The 24,345-nt window shown below is 41.7% G+C and overlaps 1 protein-coding gene across 2 annotated transcripts in view; it reads left to right on the forward strand.

Moving 5' to 3' along the window:
* LOC309361138 (cullin-4B-like) overlaps nt 1-24,345 on the forward strand; it is a 210,889-nt gene that overhangs the window by 172,492 nt on the left and 14,052 nt on the right. The window contains exons 11-12 of one of the 2 annotated variants that reach the window (XM_081896094.1): nt 1,079-1,183; nt 2,577-2,687. In XM_081896094.1, coding sequence (XP_081752220.1) covers nt 1,079-1,183; nt 2,577-2,687 — 216 coding nt within the window. The remainder of the gene's footprint in view (nt 1-1,078; nt 1,184-2,576; nt 2,688-24,345) is intronic. The other variant, XM_081896095.1, reaches the window with a different exon arrangement.

The raw sequence follows: 24,345 nt of genomic DNA on the forward strand, positions 1-24,345 counted from the left end.
CTTAATCTTTGGGCAAGTCCACCAAAGATGGTAAAAAGTACCTTCAGCCTCATTACATTTCCAGCATTTGTTATTGGGCAAATGGTAGATCTTTGCAAGTTTGACTGGGGTCATGTACCACCTATAGATCATTTTCATTATGTTCTCTTTCAAGGCACTACATGCCGTAAATTTAATACCGGTGGTCCATAACTGTTCCCAGTCATCAAACATAATATCATCACCGATATCCTGTGCCCATTTAATCATAGCTGATTTCACCGTTTCATCCTGTGTGTTCCATTTCAGCAGCAAATTATACATTTTAGATAAATTCTTAGTATTGGAGTTTAACAAATCAGTCCAGTTCCTCTGATGGAGCTTTGCAGCCCCTTAGCTGAATTTGAGATGGAGTGTGGGGCTCAACCTCCAATCAGACCTGTCATTTAATAGTTGGGTATGTTAGAATATTCCATTCCACCTTAAAAGGGATGACTGTTGTGTGTCACATGCTTGTTTACACTCCAGCACAGTTTGCTGGGAACTTCCGTTTGTATATGGCTATTGTTTTCCTGCCTTGCTTTGGACACGAAGGGGAGAAGACATGTTTTCCTTTGTCCTGATGTATGCTGAATAAAACTGTAAATATGCTCACATATGCCTCTCCCTTCCCTTCTGTTGCGAAGTGTTTTACTCTGCTGGCTTGCATGCTCAGCTTCTGAAAGCTTCTGAAGCTCAGGTTGCAGTTTCATGCTGATCCAAGGAGTGGAGTTCGACCGGTGGGCTGGGGCCAGCTGGGGGCCTGCCAATTGCCTCTGATTCCTTGGCTGCATCCCAACAGGGTATACTTACAAGCAAGGAAGGAGGCTGAAGATTATGGTGCTTTCGAATGGTCAGAGAATTAACTTCTGTTTTGTTTTTCACAATGATGTGACATTTGGGAACGGCAAGTCTGTTGTCTGCATGGCACTTGTCTGTTAGACCTGGCAATGGGCCAGTAGAGTTTGCAGAGCACTAGCCTTGTCTAGAGTAAGACTAAGACTTTGTTTAAGCATGCAATTTCAAATCTGATCACTTTTTGTTTTTGTTTTTCCTTCAGCTAAGTATGTGGATTCAAAGCTTCGTGCAGGAAACAAAGAGGCTACTGATGAAGAGCTTGAAAAGATGTTGGATAAAATTATGATTATATTTAGGTTCATCTATGGTAAGAGCTGGACTTCCTATTTGCATTAGACACCTGCACATATCAGCAAAAATTGGCTCAATAAGGCTGAATGAATTCAAAGTTTAACTGCTATTCTCCCAGTTTCTTAGCTAGTAGAATGGCTTTTATTTTGGGTTAGATCTGCAGAAATGAGGGTTAAGCCCTAGTTAACTACTCAAGGTCACATAACATTGGTTCCTTGCCCTTAACTCACAGGGATGACTGTATACACATAGGTGTTTTATGAATCTGTAAGCTATTTAACTTGTTAAAGAGTTGGTGGGGATGAGGTGGAATGCATGGACAGCAGCTACTTGTATTGTAGAGCTACTTTGAGGAAATAATAAGGATTTGGAGTCAAACACTCCACTCCCATTCAACCTTCCGTTTCTCAAAGTAAGCTGCTAGGAAGCCCATACATCTGAGTTGGTTTGGGAATGGTTGATGCTCAATGGTTCCCCTTAGGGCAGTGGTTTTCAACCAGTGTGTCGTGACAACCTGGGGTGCCTTGAATGATGATCAGGTGTGCCACGGGCAACAGTGACCTCCATCCCTCTTTCCTTCCCTCCCTCCTCTGATGCCCTCTCATGTCTCTGCCTCCCAAAGGATTGCATGGCTGTTTGATGCAGTGGCTTTGGCTACAAGCTCTCCAGGCGAATGGTGCCTCTGGGGCTGGGTAGGGAGTGCTGGTTGCTAGGAGCTGAGGTGAACTCAGACCACAGCCAGTCAGTCCACCAGACCTTGCTGTTGGGAACGGACGGACAAGTGGGAGGCCAGCCAGGCAGGCGCTATGCTGGCCTTTCTTGTGCTTGCTGTGTGCAATGCCTGCCTGGGAGCTGAGTGCCCTGTTCCAAAGGGGAGCCTTTCCACCATGCAGGCCTGGTGGCACCCACTGCTTCTCTAGGTGAATAAAATGGTGGCCTCGCATTCACCTTTGGCCAGTCACCGTCAGGCTGCTAAAGCTGGGGGCATCCTCTTCCCAGGCCCTTGTGGGGTGGCATGAGAAGACAGCTCTTTGGGGCTGGGGGCAGCAGCTCAGAGACCAGGGGTGGCTGCGATGGCTGCTGTAGGACTCCCAAGGAGAGGGAGAGGAGAGGAGGCTGAGGGAACACTCCATAAGGGAGCGTGTTCGAAAAGGGATGAGGGGCTGCTGGCTCTGCAGGCAAGAGGTGACATAACTGGGCTTCTGAGGCTCAGAGCACATTTCCTCACAGGGGAGTTGCAGAAAGAATGCAGTTGTTCAAGGGAGCCGTGGACTCAAAAAGGTTGCAAACCTCTGCCTTAGGGAGCTAAAATGGAATCCAGGAATCACAAGTTGCTGATCTGTAATTTAAAGAGAGACAATTGTAATGTAGACTTCAAACTGAGCTTTAAATAAACTTGTCTTCTACAGGAAAGGATGTTTTTGAGGCATTTTACAAAAAAGATCTAGCAAAGCGGTTATTGGTAGGCAAAAGTGCATCAGTAGATGCTGAAAAATCTATGCTTTCCAAGCTCAAACATGGTAAGTTGATTGGTTTAGTCCTCTGTAATTTTTTCTATGTTCACTGTCATAGCAGCTCCCCAACCTGTGTTTGTAAAGGATAAGACACTTGAATATTATTTACATATTATGATGTGCATACTTTATGCTATTTACATTAAAAGTTATTTGCAGCGTGGGCGGAGCTACCGTCGCTGTGGCCCCAGGTGCACTTTTTTAGAGGCACATTTTTGGAGGGACACCTGCTGCATCCTCACGCCAGCCTTGTGCTGTGCTGCAAGGGCAGTTGCTTCTTGTTTGGCTGCTGGTGAGCCCACCCAGTGCAGGGCTGGGGTCTTGAAGGAAATGAGAGGGGGACAACGGAGGAGGATGGAGGGGCTGCCTGGGCCAGAGGAAGGCCACTGCATGGTGGTGTGTGGGTAGCAAATGGATGACGAAGAAGAGGCACGGAGGGAAGAGGAGGAAGAGTGGCTGCTGCAGAGGCTGCCACAGCTTCCCTGTGCTTGCAAAGGAGCTGTTGGAGCAGAGGGGAGGCAGGCAGCCTGGGTTGGGAGCAGCATAGAGGAAGCAGGGAAAAGGAGCTTCTGCAATCTGTGCAGCCCACACTTTGTCCATTCCCATAGTCTTTCCTGAGCCCGTCTCAGTCTGCTGGCTGCTTTGGCAATGCAGTGTGTGTGTAGGGAGAGAGAATCGTTGAAGGGCTCTTGGTTCCTTCCAATTCTACAAATCTACAAAACTCCAGGTCCTCCTCTTCTTCCTCTCACCTGCCACTGTCACCACCACCCATTTATTATCAAGGAAAAGGAATAGCCAGCTCTCCCACAAAACGGGCTCGCAAGTTCCTCAGTAGTTTCTCCATTATCTAGAAATCCTCACCCACCCTCCACATACTTATCTCCATTTCTAATGTAAAATAAAGAGTTAAAAGATCACAGTGTTGAGGTGGGGAGGGAGCTTCCTGGCTTTTTATTTCAAGGCTTTGAGGCTTTTCAGTCAGTTCAGTCCTTTACTGACGGATCCAAAGCATTAAGGCAGTTTCCTATATACACTAAGGGAGGCAGGTGGCGCTGTGGGTTAAACCACAGAGCCTAGGACTTGCCGATCAGAAGGTTGGCGGTTCGAATCCCCGCAGCGGGGTGAGCTCCTGTTGCTTGGTCCCTGCTCCTGCCAACCTAGCAGTTCGAAAGCACATCCAAGTGCAAGTAGATAAATAGGTACTGCTCTGGCGGGAAGGTAAACGGCGTTTTGTGTGCTGCTCTGGTTCGCCAGAAGCGGCTTAGTCATGCTGGCCACATGACCCGGAAGCTGTACACCGGCTCCCTCAGCCAATAAAGCAAGATGAGCGCCGCAACCCCAGAGTCAGCCATGACTGGACCTAATGGTCAGGGGTCCCCTTTACCTTTTTACTATATACACTATATACATAAAGTACAGGCTTCAAATGCAAAGAAGTACACCTCACAGCATACATACAGCACAGAGTTCAGTATCAATCTGGCAGAGCTTCCTTGCACCAAAGCAAACAGGCAATGTACAGCCCCCTCTCAATATACTCAAGAATGACCACACCCTTGGCCTGTTGTCAGGTCACAGTGACTTTCAAACACTAATTGTAAGACCTGCAGGTGCAAGATAAGGGAAGCACGTGCACCAGAGTTTACTTAACAGCAATTAAAGGACCCTCAACAGTATGGAAGGGTTGCAGTTTTGTTTTTTGGTGTTTTCTTAAAATGCTTTTTATTAAATTTTCCTTTGTTAATTATTTACATATTCCAATCCATAATTTAACATATAATGTATACATAAGTAAACCAAACAATATCCATATTTATTCACCCGTGACTACCCACCACCTCACTGCAGCTTTTTCTATCTTATTTTTCCTTTCAATTGTGTTGTTTACCTTTATTGTCTTTTTAATACATAATAAATAACTTGTTTATCTGCATTTTGACTTTGTGAAATTTATTTGAAATATATCAAGGGTTTGATTTGAGAACAATGTTATGCCAAATATTTTTTTACACTTTCCCACTCTTTTTTAAGTTTTTGGTTTGGTTGTTGTCTAATTTCCACTGCCAATTTCAGATACACAGCTTGTTTTGCCAATCTCCCTTTGTTGGTAACGTTTTTTGCATTTTTTTCTAATGTATTGCTTGCTGTCTATTTTATGTTCTCTCCAACATCAACACCACTCCTCTAGCCTAGTATATCAAAATGTGCAGAAACTCAAGATGTTTCTTTCTTTAGAAATCAGAGTGGGTTTCCAATACATCCATATTGTAGAAAGTGTTTTAAAAATGATAGCTTTGCATATGAAGGATTGTTACTGTATTTCCTAAGAAGAAGACAGAATTATAGAATTGTAGTTTTGGAAGGCATCCAAAGGTCCTGTAGTCCAACCCCCTGCAAGAAAGAATCCATTGCCTAGGCATGACACCTTAAAAATGTACTACCAGAAAAAAGTGTCCGTGTTGCAGAGTTTTGTGTCCCCTTTCGTCATGTGGACTCTTCCACCTGTGTTGACTTTGCAATTCTGGCCTATCAGAAAGAACTGAAGGGATAATGATGATGATTAATAATAATAATAATAATAAATTAATAATAAGTTTATTATTTATACCCAACCATCTGGCTGGGTTTCCCCTGCCACTGTGGGCAGCTCCCAACCAAATATTAAAAACACATTACAGCATTAAACATTAAACATTAAAAACTTCCCTAAACAGGGTTGCCTTCAGATGTCTTTTAAAAGTAAAATAGTTGCTTATTTCCTTGACATTTGATGAGAGGGTGTTCCACAGGGCAGGCGCCACTACCGAGAAGGCCCTCTGCCTGGTTCCCTGTAGCTTTGCTTCTTGCAGTGAGGGAACCACCAGAAGGCCCTCGGCGCTGGACCTCAGTGTCCAGGCAGAACGATGGGGGTGGAGACGCTCCTTCAGGTATACAGGACCGAGGCCGTTTAGGGCTTTAAAGTTCAGCATCAACACTTTGAATTGTGCTCGGAAACATACTGGGAGCCAATGCAGGTCTCTCAGGAATGGTGTTATATGGTCCCGGTGGCCACACCCAGTCACCAGTCTAGCAGCTGCATTCTGGATTAATTGCACTTTCTGGGTCACCTTCAAAGGTAGCCCCACGTAGAGCGCATTGCAGTGTCAGGTTTGATGTCTCTCTCACACATGACGCGACCTCTGACAGTTAATTATTTCAGATTTATTGGTCAATTAAAATAACTCCCGGTCGGAGCTCCATTAATCATTCCTTGCCCATTGAGTCAGTTGCTGGATTTGGCTTCCTTTTCTGGCCAACACAGGAAAGCCTCCACTTCCTCCTTTTCCCTGACATGCGCCTTTCGACTCAATCTACGTGTAATGGTTATATGGGGTTATATGGATCAACATTGCAAAACGCGACCAGTAGTCTCTAACTGATTGGCTCCCCTGCTTGCACCCCATCAATTCCCGTCGAGTCACATTTTGCTCCACTTTACTGGAATACATTGCATCCATCGCCCCATAGAGTTTCCTAAGGTCCTTCAAGGCAGCATTTTGTGTCGCCATTAGGGGCCTGATCCATTCCCGGGCCCCTGATCCATTCCCGCAGTTCCAAAGCGTACTCTATTTCCGTTCGGAACACGTTATAGTCCTGGGGCTTCCCCCCAAACTTGTGTACCTTCCTTGCGACGGGGGTGGGTCTGACCTGTGCATCCTGAGTCCGCCTTTCGTCTAGCCGCGCCGTCAGCAGAGCCACATGCTGTTCCAAATCTCGGTTCCTCTCCACCAGATTTTGCACTCCAGCTGCTTGCTCCGTGACGCCGGCTCCTCCGGTTTGGCTCATGGTGCTGCCTGCCTGTCGCTGTGCACAAGCAACGTCAGTGACTGACGGATTGCTGTAATGGTTCTAGGGGTTACTCGTGCGTAAGTTGCTGCCACTCCTGGCTAGGTTGCCTGGTTAAACCTTTTCCTGGCTGGACAGCCCTTCACTTCGTGGCTGTTTCAGTCGCTAGCAGAATCCGTCAGTGGGCGTTTCTTGAACTTCTTCCAGCAAAGAAGTTCTTTGACGCCAGGTCTAAGCCTACTTTCCCTGCATGGAAGTCTTCTGCGCAGGGTGGGTGTGGGTAGCGGAGGACCCGTGCTCTCCCCGCTGGTCTCCGACGAGGAGTCCTGGAGCCCCCTCGCCGATTCCCCCATCTGCCCCCCTTTATCCCTGGTGTTACGCTGATTTCCTTCCCCAGCCGATGAGCTCCCTCTCTCCCTGCTGGGCCCTTCTCCAGTATCGCTTGGGAGCCTTGCCTCCACCTCTGGCTCCGACGTCAGTTCCCTGACACTACGGGTTCTTGTAGTCTCTACCCCCTCGATCTCTTCCTCCCCCTCTGTTGTGTCCTGTTCTTTCTGCTCTGTTCTATTAATAGAGCTGCCAGGCTGTATTCCTGGGAGAGATAAGCTTCCCTTACTCTCTGTGTGTGAAGAAAGCAGATTCCTGCTGCTCTCTGATTCTTCTCCCTCTGACTCTTCTCTGCCTGTCAGAATAGCCGCTTCTCTGATATCACCCCCTCCTCTAAGCCCCCCTTCCTCCTCCTCTGCTTCATTGCCTGCCATGGAGGGCTCTCTTGATGCAGGTTCCCACCATTCTTCATTCTCCTCAGCTTCTTCCTCACTGGGTTCGGCCTCCTCCCTCCACCCTCTGGGTTTGGGTTTGTGGGGGTACCTATGGTGGAACTGCCTCTGCAAGTCAGGGGCATGCAAATCCTTGCTTCGTACCCAGGAATTTTCAGCAGCATAACCTTTCCAGGACACTAAATACCTCAACTGCCTTCTTCAAATCCTCAAATCCAATATTTCCTGGATCTCATACTCCGCTTGGGCTTCCACCATGACTGGAGGTGGAGGTGCCTGCTTAAGTTTTTGGTACTGGTGTGCAGGAACAAATGGTGACAGAAAAGTCCTATGGAATACAGGGTGTGTCTTTATTGAGGCAGGCAATTTAAGTTTGAACAATACAGGATTTACCTGCTCTACCACTTGAAATGGCCGCAGCCTTCTTGGCTCTAGCTTCCTCCACCTCCCCTTAGTTGGCAAGTCTTTAGCTGACATCCACACCTTATCCCCCACTTCGATCTCCTCACCCTGCTGCCTATGTTCATCAGCATTCTTCTTGTACACGGCCTTAGCCACACCTAGTTTCTGTGAGATTTTGACCAGCTTCAGCCCATCTGAAGCTGATACAGGCTCGTCTTATCTTGAGTCCAAGCAGAGTAGTCCACACAGCAGAAGGATAAGCAGTATATGCCACATTCTTAACTTTATTTCCACTCTATGCTGAGAGAATACAAACATGCATCTTGCCTCTGTGAGAGCAGAGAAGCAACCTGTCTCTCTAACAAAGAAACCGAGAGAACAGTGAAAAACAGGAAACCAGTGTACGTCACATCCAGTCTCCCCATTTCCCGTGGGAACCCAACAGTAACTTGGACTGTGGAATGCAAAACAATGTCTTGTGACTGCAGTTGCTGCTCAGTGAGGGAAATAGAAACCAACATCCTCCCCCTTTCTGTGAACATCACTGGGCAGCATGTTCGTACAATAGCAGTACAAACCCAACTTCTGCACACAGGTACAGTGTTGATCCCTTGATACAACCTTGGACAATACATCAGCAGGAATTTCATTACCTGGCATATAGGACACCGTTACGAGTCCCTTCTGAACACATTCCCTAGCATGTTGCAGTTTTAATTGCAAATGCTTCGTGCTTTGCTTACAGCCTTCAGAATTCAGCAAAGCCAAACATGCTTTGTTGTTCTGGTAAACCTGGATTGGACATTTGACAGGAATTTTCATGTCTTTGCACAATTGTAACAACCATTCACAATCCTTAAGTGAATAAGACAGTGCATTCAGTTCAGCTTCACAAGTACTTAAGCTAACTGTTGTTTGCTTCTTGCATGACCAATCAAAAAGACCCTGATTGTACATGTAGCAAACTCCAGACGTGCTTCTCCTGTCTGTAGTGTCACTTCCAAAACTTGCAATATCTCAAGACCACCAGACTTCTGATTGTTAAATCTCAGTCTGTAGTGCATAGTGCCTTTCAAATAGCGACCTATGCGTTTCAGAGCTTTCCAATCCTTAACAGTAGGATTGTTGACTTGTCTGCTTAGCAAATTACAGCTAACAGCAATGTCTGGTCTTGAACATCTGGCAATGAAGCTTAGTTTGCCTAGCACACTTCTGTACAGTGTAGTGTCAGAAAATGCTTCTTCAGTGTCATCTACCTGATAACCTGTTGTCATCGGTGTGTCTACAGGGTTAGCATCCATCAGGTTTAGTTTGCTTAACACATCAGCAATTTTCCGTGACTGGTGTACTAGAATGTTACCATCTTGATCTCTCTCTATTTCCAGAGATAGGTAGTTGTTTACCTCACCAAGATCTTTCATGTCAAAGTGCTCTTTCAGTTGAGCTAGGGCGTTATTGTACATTGTGACATCCTTCCAAAAGAACAAAATATCATCAATACAGCTTCTTTTGCCCTTCCTCTTTGACAAATATACATGGATCAGTTTCCCCTTGCTTAAAACCTAGAGAAAACAATACTTCAGTGAGTTTAGTGTGCCAACACCGTGCACTCTGTTTGAGACCATAAAGGGATTTCTTCAGAGCACAACTTGGACTGTGGAATGCAAAACAATGTCTTGTAACTGCAGTTGCTGCTCAGTGAGGGAAATAGAAACCAACAGTTTCTCCCTCAGCAGTTCCTGTAGAGCCTGCATTTCCTCCATGAACTGCTCCGCTGCTGGCACCGACAAGTTGCTTCATGGCTCTGGAAATGCTCTTGGGTGTCTTCCGTGGTTTGCCATAAATTGAGTCTGCTGGGTAGACGTATTTACTGCATTACTGTACTCGAACTCTGCCAGTCCCAACTTGTCTACCCAGTCTTCTTGCTGATATTTCACAAAGCAACGAAGGTATTGTTGCAACGTAGTGCTGGTTCTCTCTGACTCGCCATTGGTTTGTGGGTGCCTAGCCGAGGTCAAGCACACCTCTACGTCTAAAAGCTGCATTAACTTCCTTCAAAACTGCGAGGTAAATTGTGCCCCCTTTTCCAAAATCACTCTCAACGGCAACCCGTGCAGCTTAAACACATGTTTTGCAAACATCTGCGCGGTTTCTTGGGCCGATAGCAGCTTCTGGCACAGCATGAAGTGCGCCATTTTAGTAAACAAGTCTACCACCACCCATATTACTGTCTGTTTCCTTGAGGCTGGTAAGTCTGTAATGAAGTCCATCCCATGGTGAGGCCTGAATCCCGATTGGAAGGGATCCAAATGGTCTGAATCCTCCAGGCATGCTTGGAGTTGTTCAGCAACCACCCACTTAGTCACCTTGCCCAAGAATGGAAGATTTGAGACTGAGCGATCGTTGGCCATAAAAGATGCTTTTTTAAGAAGCGGTTTAATGACCACCTCTTTGAGTGGGTCTCACAGAGGGAAGCATTCACCACCCCGCAGAGCCCATCGCCCAGCCCTTCCCGGCTTGCTTTTATGAGCCAGGATGGGCAAGGATCAAGAAGACAGGTGGTTGGTTTCACTCGTCCAAGCAGCCTGTCCACATCCTTGGAGGTAACAGATTGCAATTGATCCCATATAATATGACTAGACAGGACTCCAGCACTCTCCCACCTCGGCCCTGCTTCCACGGTGGAGTCTACCTCCTTCCGAATCTGAGCGACTTTATCTGCAAAAAACTTTGCAAAAGCATTGCAGGAGATCCTGGGTTCCCTACCTGGCCCGATGACGAAGGTGGTTCCATTAGACTGTGAACCACCTGAAAGAGTCCCCTGCTGCTGTTTTCTGCAGATTCAATAGAGGCGATGAAGAAAGTCTTCTTCGTCGTCGCCATTGCCACTTGGTAGGCTCAACATTGAGCTCTAACCTGTGTCTGGTCCGATTCAGAATGAGTTTTCCGCCACCGGTGCTCTAGCCATCTCAACGATTGTTTCATTGCCCTCAGCTCCGGGGGAAATAACAGGGCTCTCTGGGCTCCATGCAATTGGAGAGGGCGCTTCGGGGACTTCCGGCTTAAGCACCATTGGTAATGGCGAAATCCTTCTGACTAGGAGGGATTTGCCTCAAGGGAATCGGGTCTTACCGCTATGGCGAAAGCGGAGACCCTTCAAAAAACACAGACGGGCAAAGCCTGTGAGCGTGGGATTCGGCGGGCACCTTTTGCGCCCCCCAATTTGCGGGGAACCTCGACTACGGGTTCCAGAGCGAAGCGGTCGAGCGGCGCGGTGCTGTGAATCGACTGTTTCTCCCCCGGAGTGAAGCCGCACAGCCGTTACCGGAGAGCGCTGACTTCTTGTGACAATTCGACCATAAAAGCAAATACCCGTGAGTAGGGGAAATTTGGAGAGACTTAATTTGACACCGAAGCGGGGAACGTCTAAACAGGAAGTCCGCCTTCCGCTTTTGTAAATAGATCAAAGCAAAGAGAATACAAGCTAAAGCCTGGGAAAATTGACTGGAAAGGACTAAATTTCTAACACAAAAGTATCGTACCCCCCCCCCCAAGGAAGCAGGGGAAGGAGGAGGGAAGTTTTGGACTGTATATACCTGTAAGAGAGAGGGAAAGAACTTAAAATCCATCGCTCAAAAATTGGAAACGGGCTGCCAATAGACAAAGACTGCTGTGCTTTGAACTGCATATTAACTGGGAATAGACGACTTGCTGACAGCTAGTCCAGCAAGAGAGATACATTGTGGTCAGTTTCCTCTTCTGTTCTTAAGAAAGAGGGAAAGTAACTGAAAAGTAGCAAAAATTGGAACTGTTTATTTCTTTTATTGTCTGAGTTTAAAAGGAGTTTTCTTGGACTATTGCAACTGTTTTCCCCTAGAGGAAGATTCTGAAACTGTCAAACTGTTACCAGGGGAATTTTCCACTTGTAAAGACAAACTGCGTAGCTGGGATTGACCTTGGCCTCTCTATTGTTTAAGTGTTATGGCAGATGGGAAAGAAAAAGTAGATTTACAATTCCCAGACAAAACAACAAGGTCTGGGAAGAATTGGGCGCGAAGACCATCATCTGTTGGTCTTCCCACTTCATCTGTGACTGTACCATCACAATCTAAGCCTAGTGGAATGTCATCAGAAGATAATCTGGCGGCTGCACTGGCTAAGATCAATGAATCTTTGGAGCAACTTAATAAAAGGGCCGAAGAGACAAATAAGAGGGTTGAAGAGACAAAGGCGATAGTGGATGAGACAAAAGCGAAGGTAGATGCAGCAACCACTAAAATTGACTTAAATACAGAAAGTTTAAATAGTTTGGGACAAAAGGTGAACACCAACACAGAATCTATTTAGAAATTGCTGCAGGAATCTACTCTGACCCGACAGACTGCAGATGAAGCCAAGAAGAAAGCTGCTGCCGTGGAATTTAAGATAACTCAATTGGAAACAGAGAAAGTCCCAGATTTAGAGAGGCAAATTAAGGACCATAAATTGACGCTTTCTATGATTGAACTCAAGGAAAAACAGACGAACTTAAGGATTAGAGCAGTACCTGAATTGGAGAAGGGCAGTTTGATAGACTTTTTGACACAGGAATTTGCAGAGTTCTGGAAGTCGGATTTGAAACAAGAATATTTTAAAATCATGAGGGCCTTCAGACTGGGAAGAGGAGGAAAGAAGATTAAAATAAGGGATTGTCTGATTACTCTCCGATCTAAGGAAGAGAGAGATAAAATTTTGGGTTTGCACTTTCAGACTCCTTTGACAATTCTGCAGTCAAGAGTGGAAATTTTTAAAGATATACCGAAACATCTTTTGGATCTTAGGTCCAATTTTGGAGATTTGGTTGCCCTTCTGAGGAGGAACAAAATTATCTTCAGGTGGGAATTCCCCCAAGGTCTATCCTTTAGTTTTAAAGGAAGGAAGGAAGATAAAAATAAGATCAGTTGAGGAAAAAGACAAGTTTTTGAGAGATCACGGAGAAGATCTGCAGAAAGAACTTGGAAAAGAGCCAGGAGCTTTGGACAGAAGTTCACCAAAAAGAGGGAAACCAACACCATTGTCAGAACTAGAACAAGCACTAGGTGCTGAAGGAGGAGAAGCAGAGTAACTACATCATGGCACTGCAAGTATTAAGCTGGAATGTGAATGGACTCAATTCCCCGGAAAAGAGACGGAGAGTCTCATTTATTAAAAAAAGAACAATTGGACCTGATTTGTTTACAAGAAACGCATGTGATAAGGCTACACAGGAAGATTCTAAGTAATAAAAGATTAGGACATGAATTTATTTCATCAGATAAAGTAAAGAAAAGAGGAATAGTACTTTATGCAAAGGAAATTTTCACCGAAAATTTTATTTAAAGATTATCAAGGAAGATTTGTTGCAATTGAAATTCAATCACAAGGAGAGAAATTTTTGATATTAGGTATTTATGCACCAAATGAGGGGAAATCGGAATTTTTCAAGAAGCTACACGAGATTCTGATGGACTATTTGGACTATAATATGATTTTGATGGGATATATGAATGGAGTAGTGTCTACTAACATGGATAAGGCACAGAGACAGGTAGTAACAAAAGATGGTAGACTACCAAAGACGTTCTTTGATATGACTGACAATATGGACTTAGTTGACATTTGGAGAACTAAGAACCCCATGGGAAGAGAAGGAACTTTCTATTCTGAGGCCAAAATGACATGGACAAGAATTGACCAAATTTGGGTAACTAGGGGGCTGGCCCCGAAGATTAGAAAAGTGGAAATTTGTCCTAAAACCTGCTCCGACCACAATGCGGTGAAGATGGAAATGAAACTAACACCAATTGGTTCCTTTAGATGGAGGATGAATGACACTTTGTTTAGCAATGAAGAAGTGACTAAAAAGGCTCAAAAGAACTTGAGAGACTATTTTGAGATAAATTTGAACACCACAGTTGAAAAAAGAGTAATCTGGGACGCAAGTAAAGCAGTCATGAGAGGGTTTTTGATACAGCAGAACGCAATTAAGAAGAAAATCCAAAATGAAAAAAAGGATAAAATTCTGGAGAAAATAAAGGAAGGAGAAAAGAGACTGAGAGCAAAACCAAAATCACAGGAAATCCTGAAAGAGATAAAGTTATATCAAGTACAATATACGAAATTGATCAGTCAGGAAATTGAATGGAAGATCAAACAGATGAGACAAAAGACATTTGAATCAGCAAATAAATGTGGGAAATTGCTGGCTTGGCAAATGAAAAAAAGACAAAAGCTTAATACTATCACCAATTTGGAAGTGGAGGGAAAGAATATACAGAATCCAGTGGAGATTAGGAAGTGCTTTCAGAGGTATTTTAAACATCTATATACACAGGAGACCCAGAAAGAAATGGACATTGACCAATTTTTGAAAACAAACGGATTACAAAAAATCCCTCAAGAAAATAAGCTAATACTGAATTATAAAATAACAGACCAGGAGGTTGAAGGAGCCATTCAGAACATGCAATTGGGCAAATCCCCAGGGCCGGACGGCTTGACCTCAAGATATTACAGATCCTTGAAAGAATGGTTAGTACGGCCTTTAAAGGATGTTTGCAATGAAATACTGGAAGGGAAAAAGGCACCAGAGTCGTGGAAGGAAGCATATATTACACTTATACCGAAAACAGAGTCTGAGAAGACACAGCTTAAGAACTACCGCCCTATATCATTGCTCAATGTGGATTACAAAATTTTTGCGGATATTATGGTTAAAAGGTTAAGAAAGATACTGGTAGAAGAAATCCATAAAGATCAAGCGGGCTTTCTCCCGGGGAGACACTTGTCTGACAATATGAGGAATATAATTAACATTTTAGAAAAATTGCAAGTGAAGATCAACACAAAAGCAATCTTGATATTTGTGGACGCGGAGAAAGCCTTTGACAATATTTCTTGGAGTTTTATGAAGAAAAATTTACAGGGAATGGGGGTAGGCCAAGGTTTTGAAAATGGTATAGGTGCAATTTATTCAGAACAAAAAGTCAAATTGATTGTGAACAATGTAGTTACAGAAGAGTTTAAGATTGAGAAAGGAACACGACAGGGGTGCCCAATCTCTCCATTGCTTTTTATATCGGTCCTGGAGGTTTTGCTAAATATGATTAGAAAGGACCAATTGGTTAAAGGCATACAAGTCGGAGCTAAACAGTACAAATTGAAAGCATTTGCGGATGATTTAGTATTGACATTACAGGAGCCAGAATCTAGTACTAAAAGAGTATTGGAATTGATTCAAGAATTTGGTCAGGTAGCAGGTTTCAAGTTGAATAAGTTGAAAACTAAGGTTTTAGAGAAAAATCTAACACCGATTGAGAGAGAGAGGTTTCAGAAAGAGACAGGATTAACATTGGTTAAGAAAGTGAAATACCTTGAGGTTAACATGACTGCTAAGAATGTGAACCTATTTAAAGATAATTATGAAAAATGTTGGACGGAAGTTAAAAAGGACTTAGAAATATGGTCAAATTTGAAGCTTTCATTGCTAGGCTGAATTGCAGCGATAAAAATGAATGTATTGCCAAGGATGTTGTTTTTGTTTCAAACATTGCAAATTTTGGAGAAAATGGAATGTTTCAAGAAGTGGCAGAAAGATATTTCTAGATTTGTCTGGCAGGGCAAGAAGCCCCAAATAAAATTTAAAATACTAACTGATGCTAAAGAAAGGGGTGGTTTTGCCCTGCCAGACCTTAAGCTTTATTATGAGTCAGCCGCATTTTGTTGGCTGAAGGAATGGCTACTTCTTGAAAACACTGATGTATTGGATTTGGAAGGGTTCAATAATGTATTTGGTTGGCATGCATACTTGTGGTATGTTAAGGTCAAAGCACATAAAGCGTTTAAAAACCATATTGTCAGGAAAGCACTGTTTAATGTCTGGATAAAATACAAGGATTTGCTTGAAAACAAAACTCCAAGGTGGTTGTCACCAATGGAAGCAAAGGCTCTGAAAAAGCTCAATATGGAGGCCAATTGGCCAAATATTGGGAGATATTGGAACAAGAAGGAGATAGATTAAAGCTGCAGAGTTTTGAAAAATTAAAAAACAAAGTATGGGATTGGCTTCATTATTATCAAATAATGGAGGTTTATAATTTGGATAAGAAAATTGGGTTTCAGGTGGAGAAATCAAAATTGGAAACAGAATTGTTAGATCCTAAAACTAAGAATTTGTCAAGAATGTATAACTTGCTGTTGAAATGGAATACTCAGGATGAAACGGTGAAATCAGCTATGATTAAATGGGCTCAAGATGTTGGACATAATATTATGATAGCTGACTGGGAACAGTTATGGACCACAGGTATTAAGTTTATGGCATGTAATGCCTTAAGAGAGAATATAATGAAAATGATATACAGGTGGTACATAACACCAGTCAAGCTTGCAAAAATCTATCATTTGCCCGATAACAAATGTTGGAAATGTAAAGAGACTGAAGGTACATTCTTTCACCTTTGGTGGACATGCCCAAGGATTAAGACTTTCTGGGAGATGATCTACAATGAAATGAAAAAGGTATTTAAATATACCTTTCAGAAGAAACCAGAGGCCTTTCTCCTGGGCATGGTCGGCCAATTGGTGCCAAAGAAGGATAGAACTTTTTTTATGTATGCAACAACAGCAGCAAGAATACTCATCGCAAAGCACTTGAAGACACAAGAATGGCAGATGAAGGTGATGGACTATATGGAACTGGCGGAGATGACTGGCAGAATCCGAAACCAAGGTGAAGAGTTGGTGGAAGAAGATTGGAGAAAATTTAAAGTTTATCTACAGAAACATTGTAAAATTCAGGAATGTTAGAAGGATGTTGGAATGAAGTAATGTGGTCTTAGCAGAAATGATACAAAAGATTAGGTAAAAATTGATTTTTTAACTGTTGAAAGACGAGAATGTAAAATTATACCACATTAAGATAAACTATTAGGATAAAAACCAAGCTGGAAAGGATTTGCTGGAATATTTAATGGAACTGGTATACAAAAAAGGGAGGTGTGAGGAGGTCAGGGAAATAAGTAAATGAAAGACAAGACATGGAAAGAGAGAAATGTTTTTAACTGTTCTTATTTTTCTGTATTTTGTATTCTTTGTTTTTTTTCTTTTCTTTTTTTCTCATTTTTTTTCTCATTTTTGTAACTTTTTTGAAACTTTAATAAATATTAATTTTTTTAAAAAAAGAGAGGGCGCTTCGGAGCCAGACAGTCAATAGCCCTGGTTAACTCTGCATTCCAGCAGGTCACCAGGAAATCAGCTGAAAGGCCATCAACATGGGATAAAACATCCCCTCCTAGTTAGCTTACACTCTTACAGAGACTGAATGCACTGAATGAGTGCATTCAAGTCCTACCTGTGTAGACATTCCCAATTAGAGACTTAATATAGGTGTGAGGGACCCCTGTAACTAACGCCTCCCGGCTTGCTTCCCCCTCTTTTGCGAGGGGCTTCAGCTGCCTCATTGTCCAGGCAGCAGCTCTCTCAAGGGAGTGATAATTAATGGCCTACTAACTGTTAGTTCAGAGTTTGGAGTTGAGTGGTTCAGTGTGTCAGTGAGTGTAGGAGTTGTCAGTCGTGTCAGAGAGAGCTAGCATAAGATCCGTGTTCTGTTCCTGTAAATAGTCCACTGTATATAATAAACACCTAACTACAAGTTCCTGGTTCCTGCTTCGTCTATCCTGTCTGCAGCCAAGTTGCCAATTGCTTCCGTGGATTCTGCGTGTACTCTGCTAGGTCTGGCTAAGGTCCTGCAACTAGTCAGAAAGTTACGAAACACCAAATAGGTTTTTCCAATATTTCCTTCATCATATTTAGTGGAATGTGGGTTCAGTGCGGTCAAAAATCTGTTAACTGAAAACAGAACCTGCCCCAAAATAGCTAATTGTGGTGATTTAAGAATCCTGCTGACAAAAATAGAGCCAAACGTTAATAAATTGATAGCAGCACACCAGGTTCATTCTTCTCATTAGAATTATTTTGATATTATTTATATTTTTTATTTTAAAATTATCCTTCTTTACTAGGTTGTAGGATGTAGGTAGAAATATAGATACATTAAAGAATGCAAATTTGTCACTGCATCTTTCTTTTTGTTCGCTTAAAGAAGGCAGATTTTCAGGTGGGCGCTGAGTAATTTTTTTCCTGAAAATGGGGCAGTAGGCCAAATAAGTTTGGGAACCTCTGATCTAAAGTAAGCAATAAACTGCAAGTGCCATAACACAATAAACTGCAAGTGCCATAACAAAATCAGTGTGTGAATATTTTAATGCAGTGCAGGCCACTTTTTAAACATGCATAGCTTGCATGTAGCTACTTTTTTGGGAGTTGAACTGGACAGATAGCAATTTAAGAATTTGGCCCACATTCTTTTTAAAAGAGTCTTCAGTATAAATGAAGAACAACTGGTTTGCCAAGGTGCTGCCACCAGTTGCATAGGAAGGGGGGGTGGGCCACCCCGGGTGTCATCACTGAGGGGGGTGACAAAAATGGCAAAAGTATGTGTTTTTAAAATAAAAAAATGGGGGGGGGGGCTCACAACACTTTTTTGAAAAAAATTATTTAAAACGAGTTTAATAACTTCGTCTGACAATTAATTAACCTCAACAAGTCAACATAATACGTATTGAAACTTTTTAGTTTAGTCAACAAATGCAATGAAACGCGGCTGAACTTGATGTTGTATAGTGGAGAGCATATGGATGAGGAAGGGGAGTGGGTGTTTCTTTCTACCGATTCGCCGCAGTCTGTCTCTACAGTTTATACTTGAGCGAGACGTAAACAACCAGTAACTCAGCATCACCCAACCCGCAACCAATCCTATCCGCTGCCATGCCGGTCAGTCACCCCACGTCATTCTGTTGAGTTAGTTGTGCATCATTACTGAAGCTTATAAGTGCCGTGCTGAATTTATTTTTGTTACATTTTTTTAATTTTTTTTTAATATAATATTTATTAAATTTTCCATTATAAACATACAATTACAAAACAATTACACTAAAAGACAAAAAACAAAAAACAAACAAAAAACAACAAGTATAATTTCCAGTCTTATTTTCTCAACCTATTTTTCCCGACTTCCTCATACCTCCCCGTTCTGTATCCTAGTTTAATTCTCCTGTCAGCAAATCCATTCCCAAATTTCCAAAAGTTTTTCGATAATTCCATTCCTTTTCTTAATCAAGGTCTCTGAAAAAGCCACATTATTTTTAAAGCCCCTGTCTATCTAACATTCATTAATCTTATAATATTTATTAAGGTAGTTTTTAAATTTCTTCCAATCTTCTTCCACTGTCTCCTTCTCCTGGTCGCGGATTCTGCCCGTCATCTCCGCCAGTCCCATATAGTCTGTCATTTTCATCTGCCATTCTTCCAAGGTAGGTAGATCTGGTGTCTTCCAATACTTTGCAATAAGAATCCTTGCTGCTGTTGTGGCATACAAAAACAGAGTTCTATCCTTCTTTAACACCACATGGCTAACCATACCCAGGAGAAAGGCCTCTGGTTTCTTCAAGAAGGTATACTTAAATACCTTTTTCATTTCATTATATATCATTTCCCAGAAAGCCTTAATCCTCGGGCATGTCCACCAGAGGTGAAAGAATGTACCTTCATTTTCTTTACATTTCCAACATTTATTATCTGATAAGTGGTAAATTTTTGCAAGCTTGGCTGGGGTCATGTACCACCTGTATATCATTTTCATAATATTCTCTCTCAAGGCATTACATGCCGTGAATTTCATACCGGTGGTCCACAACCTTTCCCAGTCCACAAACATAATGTTATGACCAATATCTTGTGCCCACTTAATCATAGCTGATTTGACCTCTTCATCTTGCGTATTCCATTTCAACAGCAAGGTATACATTTTTGACAAATTCTTGGTATTGGATTCTAACAGTTCTGTTTCCAATTTTGACTTCACCTGGAAACCAATTTTTCTATCCAGCTTGTAAACCTCCATTATTTGATAATAATGGAGCCAATCTCGCACTTTATCTTTTAGATTCTCAAAACTCTGTAATTTCCACTTGTCACCCTCCTGTTCTAGAATTTCAGAATATTTTGGCCATTTGGACTCCATATTAAGTTTTTTCAATGCCTTTGCCTCCATTGCTGACAGCCACCTTGGAGTTTTATTCTCCAACAAATCTTTGTATTTAATCCAAACATTGAACAATGCTTTCCTGACAATATGGTTTTTAAAGCCTTTATGAACCTTAACCTTGTCATACCATAAATATGCATGCCACCCATAGAAATTATTAAAGCCTTCCAAGTCTAGAATGTCTGTGTTCTCGAGAAGCAACCAGTCCTTCAACCAGCAGAAAGCTGCTGATTCAAAATAAAGTTTCAGGTCTGGCAGGGCAAATCCCCCCCTTTCTTTTGCATCAGTTAAAATCTTATATTTTATCCTGGGTTTTTTGCCCTGCCAGATAAATTTAGAAATATCTTGTTGCCATCTCTTAAAACACTCCATCTTGTCAACAATTTGCAATGTTTGGAACAAAAATAACATTCTAGGCAATACATTCATTTTGATAGTTGTGATTCGACCCAACAAGGAAAGCTTCAATTTTGACCAGATTTCTAAATCCTTTTTCACTTGATTCCAACATTTCTCATAATTATCTTTAAATAAGTTCATATTTTTAGCTGTCATATTAATCCCCAAATATTTTACACTCTTAACCACAGTTAGACCTGTTTCATTCTGAAACCTCTCCTTCTCCTCTGCTGTTAGATTTTTCTCTAATACCTTAGTCTTAAATTTGTTCAATTTAAATCCTGCCACTTGACCAAAATCTTGAATTAATTCCAAAACCCTTTTGGTACTAGATTCTGGCTCTTGTAATGTAAGTACCAAGTCATCTGCAAATGCTCTTAGTTTATATTGTTTCGCTCCGACCTGCACCCCTTTAACCTGCTGGTCTTCTCTTATCATGTTTAGCAAAACCTCCAGGACCGAAATAAAAAGAAGTGGGGAAATTGGGCACCCCTGACGTGTCCCTTTTTCTATCTTAAATTCTTCTGTTACTACATTATTTACAATTAACTTTGCTTTTTGTTCAGAATATATTGCACCTATACCATTTTCAAAGCCTTGGCCTACCCCCATCCCATGGAGATTCTTCTTCAAAAAGGTCCAAGAAATGTTGTCAAAGGCTTTCTCCGCATCCACAAATATCAGAACAGCTTTTGTATTTATATTTACTTCTAGCATTTCCAAAATGTCTATTATACTCCTTACATTATCTGATAGATGCCTTCTCGGGAGAAAGCCCGATTGATCCTTATGAATCTCCCCCATCAAAACATTTTTCAGTCTCTTAGCTAAAATGTCAGCAAATATTTTGTAATCCACATTTAATAGGGAAATTGGGCGGTAGTTTTTAAGTTGAGTCTTTTCAGTCTCTGTCTTTGGTATAAGCGTGATAAAAGCCTCTTTCCACGTTTCAGGTGCTTCTTTCCCCTCCAAAATTTCATTACAGACTTCCTTCAAAGGTTGTATTAACCAGTCTTTTAAAGTCTTATAATATTTGGAAGTCAACCCATCAGGCCCCGGAGATTTGCCCAGTTGCATGTTTTGAATGGCACCTTCTATTTCTTGTTCCGTTATTTTCTGATTTAAAATTGCTTTACTTTCACTTGAAATTTCCTTCATCCCTTTTTTCTCCAAAAATTGTTCTATATCAGTGTCTTTTTGTGGCCCTTGTGCATATAATTGTTTAAAATATCTCTGGAAGCAACTTCTAATTTCAGCTGGGTTGTTAATGTTCTTTCCATCCACTTCTAAGTTTGTCACTGTATTTAATTTCTGTCTTTTCTTCAATTGCCAAGCCAAAGGTTTCCCACATTTATCCTCTGATTCAAATGTTTTCTGTCTCATTTGTTTGATTTTCCATTCTATTTCTTGATTCATCAATTCCATATATTGGGTTTGATATAATTTAATTTCTCTCAAAATCTCCTGAGACTTCGGTTTGGATCTTAATTTCTTTTCTCCTTCTTTGATTTTTTTCAAAAATTTATCTTTTTTCTCATTTTGGCTTCTCTTTTTTATTGCATTTTGCTGTATCAAGAAACCTCTCATAACGGCTTTACTTGCGTCCCAGATTACTCTTTTTTCCACATTGGTCCTCATGTTAATCTCAAAATAGTCTTTTAGTGTTTTTTGGGCCTTTTTACAAAATTCTTTATCTCTAAATAGTGTGTCATTCATCCTCCATCTAAAAGTGCCAGCAGTTGTTTGGTTCATCTCCATCTTCACGGCGTTGTGGTCGGAGCAAGTTTTTGGGCAGATTTCCACTTTTTTTATCTTTGATGCCAGTCCTCTAGTAACCCAAATTTGGTCGATTCTAGTCCAGGTCATTTTAGCTTCAGAAAAAAAAGGTTCCTTGTCTTTCTAGAGGATTTTTTACTCTCCAAATGTCCACCAAGTCCATATTGTCAGTCATTTCAAAAAAGGTTTTTGGCAATCTTCCATCTTTAGTAATCACTTGTCTTTGTGCTTTGTCCATATTTGTAGAGACAACTCCATTCATATCTCCCATCAAGATTACATTAATGTCCAGATAATCCAAGAGGATCTCGTGTAGCTTCTTAAAGAATTCAGATTTGCCTTCATTCGGCGCATAAATTCCTAGAATCAAAAATTTCTGTCCTTGAATTTGAATTTCAATTGCCAAATATCTTCCTTGCTCATCTTTAAATATTTGTTTCGGCGACAATTTATCCTTTACATATATAACCACTCCTCTTTTTTTCACTCTGTCTGATGAAATAAATTCCTGTCCTAATTTTTTATTAATAAGCAGCTTTCTATGTTTTCTTGTCACATGTGTCTCTTGCAGGCAAATCAGATCTAATTGTTGTTTCTGTAAAATATGAAAAACATTCTTCCTCTTTCGAGGAATGTTCAAACCATTACAATTCCAACTCAATAATCGCAAGGCCATGATGGGGTTATTTACTTGTTCCTCCTACTGCTCCCAGTCGTTGTTCTTCATCCGTTGGTGGCTGTAATCCAAAAGATAAATTTGCTAAGTCCAGTATTCCCTTTCCTAAAGATGTTGGCTCCTCTCCAGTTTCAGCTTCCTTAACCAGGTTTTCTTCGTGGTCTCTCAGAAATTTGTCTTTATCGGTCAATGTCTTAATTCTGATTTTCTTTCCTCTGTACTTGAAGGATAGGCTTGGGGGAATTCCCACCTGAAGAAGATTTTGTTCTTTTTCAATAATAAAACCAGGTCCTTGTAATCCCCTCTTGCATCTAAAATAGGCTTCGGGATATCTTTAAAGATCTCCACAAAAGAATCTTCAATTTGTAGTGTATTTTGATAGTGCAAATTCAAAATTTTATCTCTTTCCTCCTTTGAACCCAGAGTGATCAAACAGTCTCTTGCCTTGTTCTTTTTTTGTCTTATTCCAAGTCTGAATGCACTCACAATCTTAATCTCCTCCCCCTGAAGGCCTTCCTGCCAAAATTCAGAAAATTCTTTTATAAGAAAGTCCACCAGGTTGTCCTGTTCCCTTTCCGGCACAAATCTCAGTCTCAAGTTACGTTCCCTCCGTTGCAGATCTATCAAAGCAAAAGATAGGTCATGATCCACCAGTTTCCTCTCAACCGGAGGTATTTTTCCTTGTGCTTCAATTGCAATCTCCTTAGCCTCCTCTGCAATCTTTCGTGTAGTAGCTGATTCTTCAAGAAGTTTTCCAATATTCTGAGCATTTGCGTTGACTTGAGATCCCAATTCTTTTAGGCTAGAAGTGTTCAAGTCCAGTTTTTTTGAGATCTCAGCTACTTGTTTACTTGTGTCCGTTCCTTGTTTCGTTAGGAGTTCTAGAGATTCATTTATTTTTCCAAGAGCTTTAGCCAAAGCATCTTCTGTAGACATAGTTTTACTTTTTGTTTGCGAGACCACAGCTGTTCCTGTCACTGAAACCCTTCTTTGTTGTGTAGTACTATAGGTTTTGCCAGATCTAAGATTTTTCTCCTGAGCCGGCTCTATTTTCCCTTTGCCATCTGCCATGCCACTATCATACCAAGCCAAGGTCAGTCTCACACACCCGGATTTGTTTTTGCTAGTAAGTTTCCAGTGGCTCAGCTTTCAGCTATTTAGTTATTTTCCACAAAGTAACAAAGTCTCCTCTAGGGGGGGAACTTCCCAACTTAGTTTCAGAGCTTTGCAACAAATATAGGGTTTCAAAGTCCCATCCCCCCCTATCTCCAAGTCCCGATCTCCAGGTCTCAGCTCTTTTTCCAAGTGGTTACAAATGTATAACAGTTCTAAATAGATATCTTTCAAAACTGTATCCTTCAAAATCTTTCAAAACTGTATCTTTCAAAGTTGTTCTCAGTTTCTCTCTTTAGCAGTTCAAAATTCTATCTCCTTACTTATAGGGCAGCCCGTCTCCAGGACGTCAAAGACAGTGGGTAAAATTCAATCCTTTCCTTTCATGCAGGATATTTAATTCATTAGCAGTTCTCCCCCACCGCCCCTGCCAGCAAAGTGGGGGGGTTCAGTCTTGCTTTAAACAAAAGGGTTATTATTCCAAAAACAGTCTTCAAAGGTTTCAGTTTAAAAGTTTTTTTGCTTTCTTCTATATACAAACGCGGGGAGGCAGACTTCCTTTTTATGCCT

The sequence above is a fragment of the Podarcis melisellensis genome, assembly GCF_964234715.1.
Source record: "Podarcis melisellensis genome assembly, chromosome: W".
NCBI classification, from domain to species: domain Eukaryota; kingdom Metazoa; phylum Chordata; class Lepidosauria; order Squamata; family Lacertidae; genus Podarcis; species Podarcis melisellensis.